The sequence below is a fragment of the Gymnoscopelus microlampas genome (assembly GCF_963454915.1).
Source record: "Gymnoscopelus microlampas genome assembly, chromosome: 12".
Classification (NCBI taxonomy): domain Eukaryota; kingdom Metazoa; phylum Chordata; class Actinopteri; order Myctophiformes; family Myctophidae; genus Gymnoscopelus; species Gymnoscopelus microlampas.
This window is the reverse complement of record NC_139949.1, coordinates 7,376,555-7,389,573: the sequence shown is the minus strand read 5'-3', so window position 1 is coordinate 7,389,573 and position 13,019 is coordinate 7,376,555. Positions and strand designations below refer to the sequence as shown.

The following is a 13,019-nucleotide window of genomic DNA, read 5'->3' as shown; positions in this document are numbered from 1 at the left end:
CTGCGCGCGCGTGTGTGCGTGCGTGCGTGTGTGCGTGTGTGCGTGCGTGTGTGCGCGCGCGCTGTTGGATGGATGGACGGATGGGAGGGGGCGGGGCTGTCTGTCTGTGTCTGTGTTGTGAGGGTTGAAGCATCCTGCTTCAGTCCCTGACTCTCTCCCCCTCACAGCAGCAGCATCAGGACCAGCACTCTGACGCTCTGATACGGATCCATAATCCATCTGTTTTTTTACGGACCTTTAATCCATCTCTGCTGGTTCATAACTACATTCTGTAGCCTACTGATCTGTGTAGCCTATTTTATATTGATTCATCATTTATTTATTCATCTGCGCCGCGGTTCACAAGGAGAGAAAGACCCCAAAAGGAGAGGATTCAAATGTGAGTAACATATATATATTTTTGGCTTTTTACTAAGGCTATTTCAATTTAAATGTATTTAACCACTTAAATGTAATCACAAAAAAACCCAGAGTTGGCTAGGTACTTGGACCGCTTTTTTCCCCTCTACACCAAATATCTATGCCAAAAAAATAGCCGATCTACAAGCTCACAACGCGTCACGTTGTGACCCTTTGAGAGCTTGTAGGGTTTTTTTGGCTAATGTTCCCCCCAGAATATGGACGCTGGGGTTGAAGTGGTTAACATGGATTTTAATAGGTTTCACTAGTTCATCTATATTTTTTTAAGGGTAGAAAGATGTAGTCGGTTTAGCTGTTATTATTATATATTTGTATTTCATTTTATTATTTTTTTCAGGGAACATTTTCCCCAGAATAAAAAAAAGCCTGATGTATCCTTTGTCGTGTGACGGTGTCGCATGGCAAAAACAGCCGATCTACAAACATACAATGGATTGTATGCTTGTAGATCGTTTTATTGTACTTTTTCATGTCTTAGTTCTAAACTGCACCCAATTAATAAGGGTAATAATAATAATAATAATAATAATAATAATCATAATAATAAGTGTAATAATAATAATAATAATTGTAATAATAATAATAATAATAATAATAATCTATCAATTCATTAATATATTTTTTTCAAATGCATTGGATATTCAAAAATACTTTTCGATTGCCATGTCAATTCTTCCTAACTCACCGAGAACACTAAATTGATTAGTATTTGGACCGAAGATTTGTCATCATTTGTCAAGATGTATCACATCAATATCATGTGATTACATCCCGTCACATCAATACGTGTTTTGAGCTTGTAGATCTGCCATAAAAAAAACACAAATATTGTAATGGCGGTCCCTGGCACACAATAATTTCAGTTGGGGGTCCATGGCCAAATCCATATTAATTTTGGAGTTTGTATTGTGTATACCTTTAATAAAAAAAAGTCTCTAAATGTTTGAGTTTGCTCCAGCACCTTATTCCTTCATAACATATTTAAAGGTATGGTAAGTGATATGCTTTTGTCAAAACAAAAGGTTTTTGTTTAAAGGCTCAAAGCTCTATATTCTGATAGTAATCATTGATATAGAGTACCCCCGTACCCATTTATCAGCTTCAATTATATATTGTTCCAGTTCCAATTTTGTCTGCTCATTTATTTGTGTCATCGGTTCCAATTTCACTTGTTTATCCTGTATCCTGTATGAGTTCACTCTCCTGATTGGATGAAATTGGTGCTGGAGAGACAGGGAGACTCCTGTTACTGAACAAACACCATAGCAATGATTACCATCACAATATAGTTTTTTTTTTAAACACAGGAATATCACATATACCCTACCTTTAGCCACTTTGAGACACAGCCAGTGGTGGAAAGTACATTTACTCAAGTACTGCACTTAAGGTATTTGTACTTTACTTGATTATTTCCAATTTCCAATACTTTTGCTTTTACTCCACCACATCTCAGTTCCAAATACTGTACGTTTCCTCCACTACATGTATTTGCAAACTTTAGTTACTAGTTTACTTTGCAGATATACATTACTCTATTGTAAAACATATATCAACCACTTCAGACAGATTTTATACCTAAGATTTTAGTACTTTTACTTTTGGTACTTTAATCCATTTAGACCTGAGGCCTAAAAACGCCTTTTAAAACCTAACCTGAGTTTTTGAAAACGTTCAAATGCTTACTCCAAAAAGAAAGCTATATGTATAGCAACAACTAATGAGACACAGAGGTGTCTCCCGGATTGAAAGGTAGAACAACGTATAGGTTCCCAGTGAGCCATAGTCGGCTATTAGACCTCCGTCTAACACAGGGTTGTAACTGGCCGTATTTTAGACGTATAATAGCGCGAAAAATACTCAGTGGGTTACAACAGGTTTAAATGGGTTAAGTACATTTTGATGCCAACACTTTTTATAACACAGACCAAATATATTTTTTAACACATACCTTTTACTTGAGTATTTTTATATTGTGGTATTGCTACTTTTACTTAAGTAAAATATCTGATTGCTTCTTCCACCACTGGACACCAAGCCAACCAGAGTGACATGAAATAAACCCATTTTCTCTCGTCTTCTTTGCAGTTTTCTGTGGGGAACTAAAGGATAAGGTCAAACGAGGGTGAAAGATGGTGAAGCTGGGGAGTAATCTTCAGGACAAAGGCTCCAAAGCCTCCAGCGTGGAGGATGGATTCCAGAACGTTCCCCTCATCACACCCCTGGACGTGGGCAGCCTGCAGTGCACGGCACCCGAGAAGGTGGGACTGTGTGTGTGTGTGTGTGTGTGTGTGTGTGTGTGTGTGTGTGTGTGTGTGTGTGTGTGTGTGTGTGTGTGTGTGTGTGTGTGAGTGTGTGAGTGTGAGTGTGCGTGCGTGAGAGCGTGCACGTACATTACAGCAGGGTGACAGGTTAGTAAGGGGTTGGGGCAAACCTTTTAAGTTCAAGGACCCTCAGTATGATATGCATTAGTCCACGGACCCCCCCATAACTCTGAGAGTGTACATATGGAACCAAATGGACCCTTCAAGGTCCATTTGGTTCCATGTGTACACTCTCATAGTTACAGACCTAAAAGGGTCCATTTGGTTCCTAACTACAGTATATACATTCAGCTGGGGACACCCTGGAACCCCCTCAAGGACCCCTAGGGGTCCCTGGACCACAGTTTGAGAACCACTGGCATAGATTATACAAGCTCACTAAGATCGGCTAACAGAGGGCAGCTGTCTGAACCTTCCCTAAAACACCCTGGACAACACTTCACACCCCCCACACTCTTCTCCCTCTTGCCTCCCAAATGGTGGGACAAACGCCCCATTGCAGTTAGAACTGCAGCCTAGCCTGGGCAGCATTCCTTTTCGGGTATATGATCCGGTCGGGAGCGACCGGATCGCGACAAACCGGAAAAACGTCTCACCCCAAAATAGGTCCGTCCTACTAAAATCCTAATAAAAATATTTTTTAAATATAAATGTGAGTGTACTTTCCGGAGACTATTTAGCGTCTGTATTATCCATATTATCCCACGGGGAAATTCTACTCCATTTAAATAGGGATTGGGGAACCAAAACAAAGCGGCACCGCAAAACCGGATCGCGACAATCCGGAAAGAGGATTCTTTTTTCCTAGACCGGATCATATGGGTCTTTAGTAACGCAGACCAGGCTTTCCTCCGAGGTGGAAAGACTGGTGACGCGAGGTTACTGCAGCCTCACTCCCAATTATATGCCGTAATCTGAAGACTCATGTCTTCAGACTCGACCTCAGTCCTCAGGTCACTCGCTCTCGCGTTTGTGTTACTTAGGTTTGTTTTCTTGACCACGATGCTAAGAATGTAATATAGATTATTTAAACAGACGCTATGGTCATTGTTTACCTGGTATCATGTAGTTTAATTTGTACAACAGATTGTTATTTTGATAGTATATTGTTTAGACGGATGCTATGCTTGGTTTACGGGTGATCCTAGTTTAGTGAGGCACTACACCGTCTCTCTGCATTCTATGTATGTGGGTACCTTGCTTATCGTAAGTCGCTCTCGATAAGCATGTCTGCTAAAGGCCTATATTGTAAACTGTAAGTTGTAAGTGTGTGGAACTCTCCTAGAGGGATGGTGTTCACACTGGCAGCAACAACAACATATACAAAACTACAATGCAATGCAGCATCTGACGATGTGCGAGTGAGAAAGATATAAAGGGAATTATAAAGGGTTGGATTCAACAGAACAGGGAACTGGCTGACGGAAATATATATATTTACAAGCAGGAATTGTGTGGAGAGAGAAACAACACTTGTTTGTTTTGTAGCTTTGTAGTTGCTGGTGTGAAGTTGAAGCAAGCTGAACTTTATACTTCATAGCTTTGTAGCGAGCATCAGAAGCTACACGTGTCGGCTGTTTGTATCTTCATGCCGCGCGCTTCCAGTGAAAATGATTGTCAGACTGTAGCTTTGTGTCTTCATGTGGCTGGCTTCCATGGAAAATGGATGGTAGCCAGTAGCCGTGGTGGAAAGTAACTAAGTACATTTACTTAAGTACTGTACTTAAGTAAAATGTTGAGGTATTTGTACTTTACTGGAGTATTTCCAATTTCCAATACTTTTTACTTCTGCTCCTAAAATGTTTGAAAGTACTAAAATGTTTGAAAATAGCAGATCTACAAGCTCACAACGCGTCGCATCGCAACATGTTGTGAGCTTGTACTGTAGATCTGCTATTTTCAAACATTTTAGTACTTTTACTTTTGGTACTAAGTATATTTTCATGCCAATACTTTTGTACTTTCACTCAAGTACATTTTTTTCCTCGACTTTTACTTGTAACAGAGTCATTCTATATTGCAGTATTGGTACTTATACTTAAGTAAAACATTTGAGTACTTTTTCCATCACTGGCCAGTAGCTTTGTGTCTTCATGTCGCTGGCTTCAATTGACATTGAATATCACTGCATAGCTTTGTAGCTGCTGCTGTGAACACAGCATAAGGAGCTGTGTTGTTTGAGCGTCCGGTGCCTTTCTGCCATGCATTTCTATGTACAATACCCGCTGGAATGCTCCTCTTCCTTGTGCCGAACGTCGCACTTCAGTGCTCTCGGCGTCCAGTGTTTTATTTCTGCTTCAAGCAGGAAATACTTTGTTCAACTTTTGGGAGAGGAGTGCTGCTGATCAATACTATACATCAGATTTATATAGTGCTTTTTTTTGTGCCCAAAGTCGCTTTACAAAAGAAATAAAAAATAAACAACTTCATTAGGAGCGAAAAGGTTAAAAGGCTAAAAACATTAAGCTAAGACTAAGAAGAAAGGGAGATTTGGTTTGAGTTAGGTGGGGAAAGCGAGTTGGGAATTGGTTCCAAAGGGAGGGGGCTGCAACTGAAAAAGCCCTGTCACCCCAGGTGAGTTTGTTAGTTTTTTTGGGGAAGTGTAGGAGGTTGGCATCAGCAGACCTGAAAGAGAGCGGCTTTCCTAAGCAGAGACACGCCCACAAACATCACAGCACCCCACAGCAGAGGCATGTCACTTGGTGCATGTGTAGAGCATCGCAGCGCCTTGTGAGATTGCAGATGAGCTATTTTCACTCTTTAATTTTTTATTTTTTTTTGTTTGTTTTTTCAATAGTAATAAAAAAAGGAGGTTTTGGAGATGTAAGGTTTCCACCCAACAGCAACAATATCCAAAGCACTACAGTCGCACTCCAGTTGCTCTAAAAAACACCTTCTGTGGACACAGCTCCTAGCAAAACATATCCCCTTGTTTTGATCTGGGTGGAAAGTGATGTCTAACACATCAATGCAAAACCTCCCCTAGGCGTTCAACTGTGTAGAGATCTGGTAACTGTGACAAATGTTTGTTATACTCGTGGTGGAAACAGACGCGTAACTAATGGGACGCAGACAACGCAGTTGCGTTGGGGCCCACCCGTGCCGTCGGGAAAAAAAATATATATATATATTTTTTCATAGATACAATACGTACCTACAGTACCCTGCTGTCCTCTTGGTTTATAGACCGAAATGCACAGTTTGGGCTGTTTTATGTGTCCTGTTCTGTCTACAATCCCCGGCGGCCGCGGCGCGGTTTGTATACACTGGTGTCTCTTCAGATTACTTAACGCACTGAATCCCTTGTTACACTGTTTACAGTGGAAAGGTCTTTCTCCAATGTGGATACGATGATGTGTCTTCAGTGTGTTTAACTGACTGAAACTCTTGTCACAATGTTTACAGTGGAAATGTTTTTCTCCATTGTGGATACGCTGGCGGTGCGTCTTCATTTCACGTGTCGTTTCGGTTGGGGATGAAATAACTCTCTGTCTCCCTCTCCCATACGTCTCAGAATTCTCAAAACAGTGCTTCTTTAAGCCCTACTGAGGTGAATGGGAAGTCTAACGGCATTTCCAAAATACTGTATAAGCTCAGCGGCTCTGGTCTGACATCAAACACAAACAATGCATTTCTAACCACGCCAATTTACACAGGCACCAGTGCAGTTCATGAAATGTCCTGAATTGGTCAAGTTCTTTATTAGTGGGCTCCATCTCCATATTTGGAGAGAGCTCAGTTATGTTATTTGGCATCACCATTTATGGGGATTTATGGATTTAAACATACAATAATAAGAAAATAATATTTGGAGAACCGCTGATCCAACCGACTTCACACGGTAGTCCATGAGCCAGACAAGATTTGATTATCGAAAGAGTGGGCAAAACCATACCTATATTAAATTGTTCATAGGGTCAATACGAGTAAATAAAGATATGATAACCTCTCCACAGGAGTAGCTTTTTCATGGTTATCACACATTTTGTTATTTTCCCCATACGTACATGACAGGTGAAAAAATTACAAAATTTAAAAAAGAGTTATCATAATGAAACTTCCTGAGTTGATTACTTACATGAAGACAATGATTTATCGTATTACAAGTTTTCTGAAATTGTATATTTAAATATGCAAATTAGGCATTTAGTCCATGAGCCAGAGCCCCAAAATTGAGACAGATATTGAATATTCCCTCGTTAAAAACCTTTGACTCCAACATCTTAACAAAATGAAATAAGTATATTGACTCTGGCTTTGTCCAATGTTCCAATGTTGATTCTGGAAAGTTATGCAAATTTGGGCATATTTTCCTAATGCATAATTTGCATATTTAAATATACAATTTCAGAAAACTTGTAATACGATAAATCATTGTCTTCATGTAAGTAATCAACTCAGGAAGTTTCATTATGATAACTCTTTTTTAAATGTTGTCATTTTTTCACCTGTCATGTACGTATGGGGAAAATAACAAAATGTGTGATAACCATGAAAAAGCTACTCCTGTGGAAAGGTTATCATATATTTATTTGCTCGTATTGACCCTATGAACAATTTAATATAGGTTTGGTTTTGCCCAATCTTTCGATAATCATTGCTCAATTTTGGGGCTCTGGCTCATGGACTACGGGGGTACTACACTCCCAATTGGTCTGTGGCGACACATACGGCTTCACGCTTGAAGTTGATTGGTTGGGCAGTTCTCGAGATACAGTACACGAAGGAGAGATAAGCGCACATACACACATGCATGCAGAGATTATGCAGATTTATAGAGAGAAAAGGCTGATAACCTTTGGGAACTATGCCAGTTGGGAACACAAACATGTAATACCCGTTTTACCTATTGTACTCATTGTCAGACTACTTAATGCGGTATCGATTATCATGTTATATTGATGACGGCAGGATCTCGTACATATGCCAGTATGGGCATTCTGTTTATACATCCCAACCTTTTCAAAGAGCGGCAGGTGATGGTTAACTGGTTGAATCCTCTGTCATGTCCATTACATAAGTGATGTTAAGCAGTCAGATGGGCGGGCCGAGAACGCTTTCGAGGTGTTCATGGGCCCTGATCCAGAAAAGGTTGGGAACAACTGTTTTAGGGTAACACTGTGACTGTGAATCTTTTGTTTGTTTGTTTGTATTTTATCTCCCATCTCCCTTTACCCTTCATTATGCGTTGGAGTTATTTGTGTCTTGTGTGCCGTTGCCACAAATAAAGGCTAATTCCTTAAAAAAGTCATAAACGTTGTGAACTTGTAGATCTGCTATTGCCTGTGAGAGACACAGTACTTCTTCTACCACTGCTCGTCAAACCATTCAGTGACCCCTTGTGCCCTGTGGATGCATTATGGGGGCATTGTCATCCTGGCAGAGACCACTCGGATCAGGATAGTGGTGTTTCATAAGGGCCATAACGGTGATGACTCAGAATAGCTTTGTATTGATTTGCACTGACCCTTCCTGCTGAGGCGATGATTCCCAGCCGGTAGGTCAGGGCCCAATGGCAGGCCATGAGGATATTGCAAGTGGGGGCCCCAAATAATTGACGAATAGGCTCTATTCACAGCAGCCACATTGTGAAGACATTCACATGTGTTACCAATGATACTAATGAAGGCTCTGTTCCATTCTGGTCAAACAGAGTCAGGGTACTTATACTGTGCATGTTGGCTCACTGGAAACACTCTGCTACACCAGTGGGACTGAAATTGGGGTCCAGGTACCCTCATGGTTCCGTAAGGGGTTTCCGAATGGTCCCTTGCGGGTGTGTAACTCTGAGAGTGTACAAATGGAACCAAATGGACCCGTAAGGGTCCATTTGGTTCCATTTGTACACTCTCAGAGTTATGGGGGTCGTGGAAATCTGAACAATCTGAGAACCACTGTGCTACACTAAATGGAACAGAGCCTTCATTAGTATAATTGGTAACACCTGTGAAGGAAGTGATACTATCGCTGCTGTGCATAGAGCCTATTACCAATATTTTAAATATAATATAACATTTATATAAAAGAATTAATGTAAAACCTTGACAACCTTGTTTTCATTGTGATATACAGATACATAGTAACGTAAGTACTATGCTGCCTTACAAAGCCAAAGTGCAGTAACTTACGCAAATCATTTAACGGATAAAAGGGTTTACAAGTGTTTCAATTGGTCAGCCAAATGGGTTATTGGCATGTAAGTGATATTACACTAATCGTATAGCTGTTCTTGAGGTAATTGTTTCTCCCCCCAAAATCACAAAGGCTAATTAGTTGTTTGATACGCATATAAGTCAGTGTGGCCAAAAAACACAATTACTGCACTTTGGCTTTGTAGGAGGGCAGTATGGGTGTCCCGTGAACGCTTTGAAGATTTTCAAGTGGGCCCTGATCCAAAAGAGGTTGGGAACCACTGCTCTAAGTGGACAAGTGGACCCATAAACTACGGCAATAAAAATGCCCCCCCCCCTCCCCCCCACAGTATAACAGAGCCTTCAGACCCCCTCACTGTCAGGGTCAAGCATTCAGGTCTGTAGTGTTCTCTTGTTGTATAATATGCCACTTTACCGCTTATGGAGAATAATGGTGAAGGATGTCACATCTGACTATGATTTTCCCATATCCCTGTAGACCGGTGTCTATGGTTTTTTACATCACTGAACTCTCAAATGTGCATTATTCTTTGTAACGAGGCTGCACTTGACTATAAGATCCTCTCTATGTAGTTGTTGAAAGTCTGTTGTTGTTGTTGACAGTCTGTCCTCGCCTGGCTCCAGCCCCTGAAATCGCTAGCCTCGCATTCCACCGGCTTCGAATGCTATCAATGCATTGAATGGGAGATTATCACGTTTTATCAGACCATTGAATGGGCGAAGTAGGCGACCTACTAGCTACCCCGCGATTTGTCAGACCATTCATTGGGCGTAATCGTCGCACCGCTCCGGACGGCAACTCGGTCGCTTTAGCTCCCTCGGTGGCCCGTCGCGGGGCTCCAGCTCGCCTGAGACTGCGCGCCTCCGTCATGGTCCGAAACCAAAACAACCAAAACCAAAACCGAAACTGAACAATTTAAGTCATCTCCGTCGATAGGTCAGTAGCTCCTGATTACGCCCAATGAATGGTCTGACAAATCGTGGGGTAGCTAGTAGGTCGCCTACTTCGCCCATTCAATGGTCTGATAGAACGTGATAATCTCCCATTCAATGCATTGATAGCATCCGAATCAGGTGCGCATTCAGGGTCTGGGTGACGCTGTAAAAGGCGAGGTTTTCTCGGTTGAAAATCTAACCGGCGGCCCGGCCCAATCAGGACCGGGTTAATCCAGTATGAACCAATCGCTAAAGAGTCCCACTTTAGCCACGCCCCCATCTCAGAAAACAGCTGCACTGGGAGGGCTTTCAGACTGAATAATGGAGTGAAACGAAATGAACATCAGGCTGAGTGTCTGGCTAAGTCTGTCCTGCATTAACATTCTCAGTTACCTGGCGAAGAGTTGCTATTGTTTCCTTGCACATCACACTAAAATGCACCAGCATCATGCGGCCATTGAATGTGTGCTTTTGACCAACATGTTCAGCCCTATTTTACTGATGTGATTTCAGTTCAGTCAGTCAGTCGGTGTTACGGGAACAGCAGCCAGTGGAGGAGCAGTCTGTGTGACTGAAGCTCCTAATAATGAACCCTCTCTTCCTCTCGCTGTGGTTTTTCAAAAAAAATAATGAAAAGAAAAACATTATTCATCAGTGGTTCTATTTACACTGTATGACATGTCACTGGGTCACCTACATTTTGTTCTGTCCTTAAGCCCCCCTCCCTTCTCCCATCCATCCATCCATCCCTCCATCCCCTCTCTATCTCTCTCTCCTCCTCCTCCCCCTCTCTTTTTCCCTTTTCTCTCTCCCCTCCCCTCTCTCTCTCTCTCTCTCTGCCCCCCCCCCCCTCTCTCTCTCTCTCTCTCTCTCTCTCTCTCTCTCTCTCTCTCTCTCTCTCTCTCTCTCTCTCTCTCTCTCTCATTCAGCTGTCTAGCAGCAGGTCGCGTCCTTTTGTTGTTGTGTTTTTTTCCCCAGTGAGATTAGGGCCACGGATTTAGGAGTCATCCATCATCCTCCCCCGACAACATCCCATAACGGTTTAATCCAGTTTACCATGGCCACCGGGGCCCAGCGGGGCCTGCTGCTGATTGGTGGGTTCCCGTGGGTTGTGAATACAGAGCTGAATATGATACTGATGATGAACATTAATGGAACCACACGGCAGAGCCATGCTTGATGAATGGACGCAATTCGTTTTTTAAGTCTGACGTCCAATGTCACTTCTGGGACCAAGAGGCACCAAGCGCATGTGGGAACCCGTAAATCTTTTTACAATAACCTCCTTTTTCAGAAATGAACCATTGAGGGTTAATAAGGGTCTTAATAATATCATAGATAAAAAGTAGGCTAATATATGTACAGTATGTATATGCATAATTATTATAAAGATACATTTATTATCATTATTAATATTATATTATTTATTCCTAAAAACAGACTAACTTTTGAAGGTCATTTTGAGCATATTGCCTTTTCAAAAGTACAAATGAGGGCCATGTTATCCTGCTCAACACTTTGCTTTGCAATGGAAATCTTCTCTTTTTCCGTTAACACCCCCCACAACCACCAGCAAGATATATGAATGGGTATGGTCAGCTGTGGGGGCCCCTAACACAGACTACAGTGTGGGTATGGTCAGCTGTGGGGGCCCCTAACACAGACTACAGTGTGGGTATGGTCAGCTGTGGGGGCCCCTAACACAGACTACAGTGTGGGTATGGTCAGCTGTGGGGGCTCCTAACACAGACTACAGTATGGGTATGGTCAGCTATGGGGGCTCCTAATACAGACTGCAGTATGGGTATGGTCAGCTACTGTATGGGGGCCTAGGCTCCTAACACAAGACTACAGTATGGGTATGGTCAGCTGTGGGGGCTCCTAACACAGACTACAGTGTAGGTATGGTACCACCGTGCCACCTAACATAGTTACCCTTAACAACAGAATAGAGACCAACCCAAGTCTGACATCCCTGCCGCTAGAGGCCGCTATATACATCCCCCTGCGCAGTGGTGGAAAAAGTACTCAAATGTTGTACTCAAGTAAAAGTATAAATACTGCCATGTAGACTCTGTAAAGTAAAATTCAAAATTCACTTGAGTAAAAGTACAAAAGTGTTGGTATCAAAATGTACTTAAAGGTAGGGTAAGTGATTTACTTTGGTTAAAGCAAGTGTTAAATAGCTCTATATTCTGATAGTAATCATTGCTATAGAGTGTTGGTTCAGTAAAAGGAGTCTCCCATGTCTCTCCAGCTCTTTATTAAACATAAAATGAATTTTCAGTGCTCTCTCCTGATTGGCTTAAATGTTGTCACCTACTGTACCACCTACAACATTTTTAACTCAGATATTTGCTTCTGGGGGTCCCTTGAACAACATATTTATGGGGGTCTGTGGCAAAATACATCATTTTGGGATCCTTGACATGAACATTTTGAGAATCACTGATATAGCAACATAATCTTTTCGAGAAAACTGTTTTGTAGACTGACATTTGGTAGAACCGGCCTCAGGTCTTAATGGGTTAAAGTGATTAAACCGTTTTTGTTTCTATATGAACTAATTTTGCTCGAGACCCCCTGTAACCCCCTCAAGGACCACAGATTGAGAACCAGTGGTTTTGATTAATCAAATTCTGTCTGCGGTCATTTGAATGCTGTTTGATGTCAAGGGTGATTGATCATGTTTCTCAGAGCAATCCAACATAACACAAGTCCTGTCACTGTCATGGCATTGTACGTAACCACAAATAACTGTGATTAATGATGTAATTATGTTTTTTGGCATTGGGCATTGGAACATAACAAAATCATGTTGGAATTCTGTTTTACTTTTTCAGGCTTCATTAACAGAAATTTCGCAGGGCAGATATGACAAATGACTTAACCCATTAAGACCTGGGACGCATCTGTATCATTTTTAGATTTCTTTAGGCTATTCAAAAATATTTTTGTAAAATTGTGATTTTTTTTGTGCAAATCTTTGAATATATATGTATTTTTTAAAGCGTTAGGATTTAGAAAACATTTTTTTCATCGGCCTCAGGTCTTAATGGGTCAAATGAACACAGAAATGGCTGACAATGATGACAAAAATAAAATAAATACATTAAGTAGCCTACTCAATAATGTAATACTTTCACAATAAAAATGGAAAATAGCTACAAGCTCTTACAGCTTGTTC

The 13,019-nt window shown here is 41.4% G+C and overlaps 1 protein-coding gene across 1 annotated transcript in view; it reads left to right on the top strand.

Annotated features, from left to right (window-relative positions):
- Window positions 1-354: 354 nt before the first annotated feature.
- nsg2 (neuronal vesicle trafficking associated 2) overlaps window positions 355-13,019 on the top strand; it is a gene marked incomplete at its 3' end in the record, with an annotated part of 71,679 nt that continues 59,014 nt past the window's right edge. Inside the window, exons 1-2 of the mRNA XM_084074466.1 lie at window positions 355-379; window positions 2,509-2,681. Coding sequence (XP_083930592.1) covers window positions 2,553-2,681 — 129 coding nt within the window. The 5' untranslated portion in view covers window positions 355-379; window positions 2,509-2,552. The remainder of the gene's footprint in view (window positions 380-2,508; window positions 2,682-13,019) is intronic.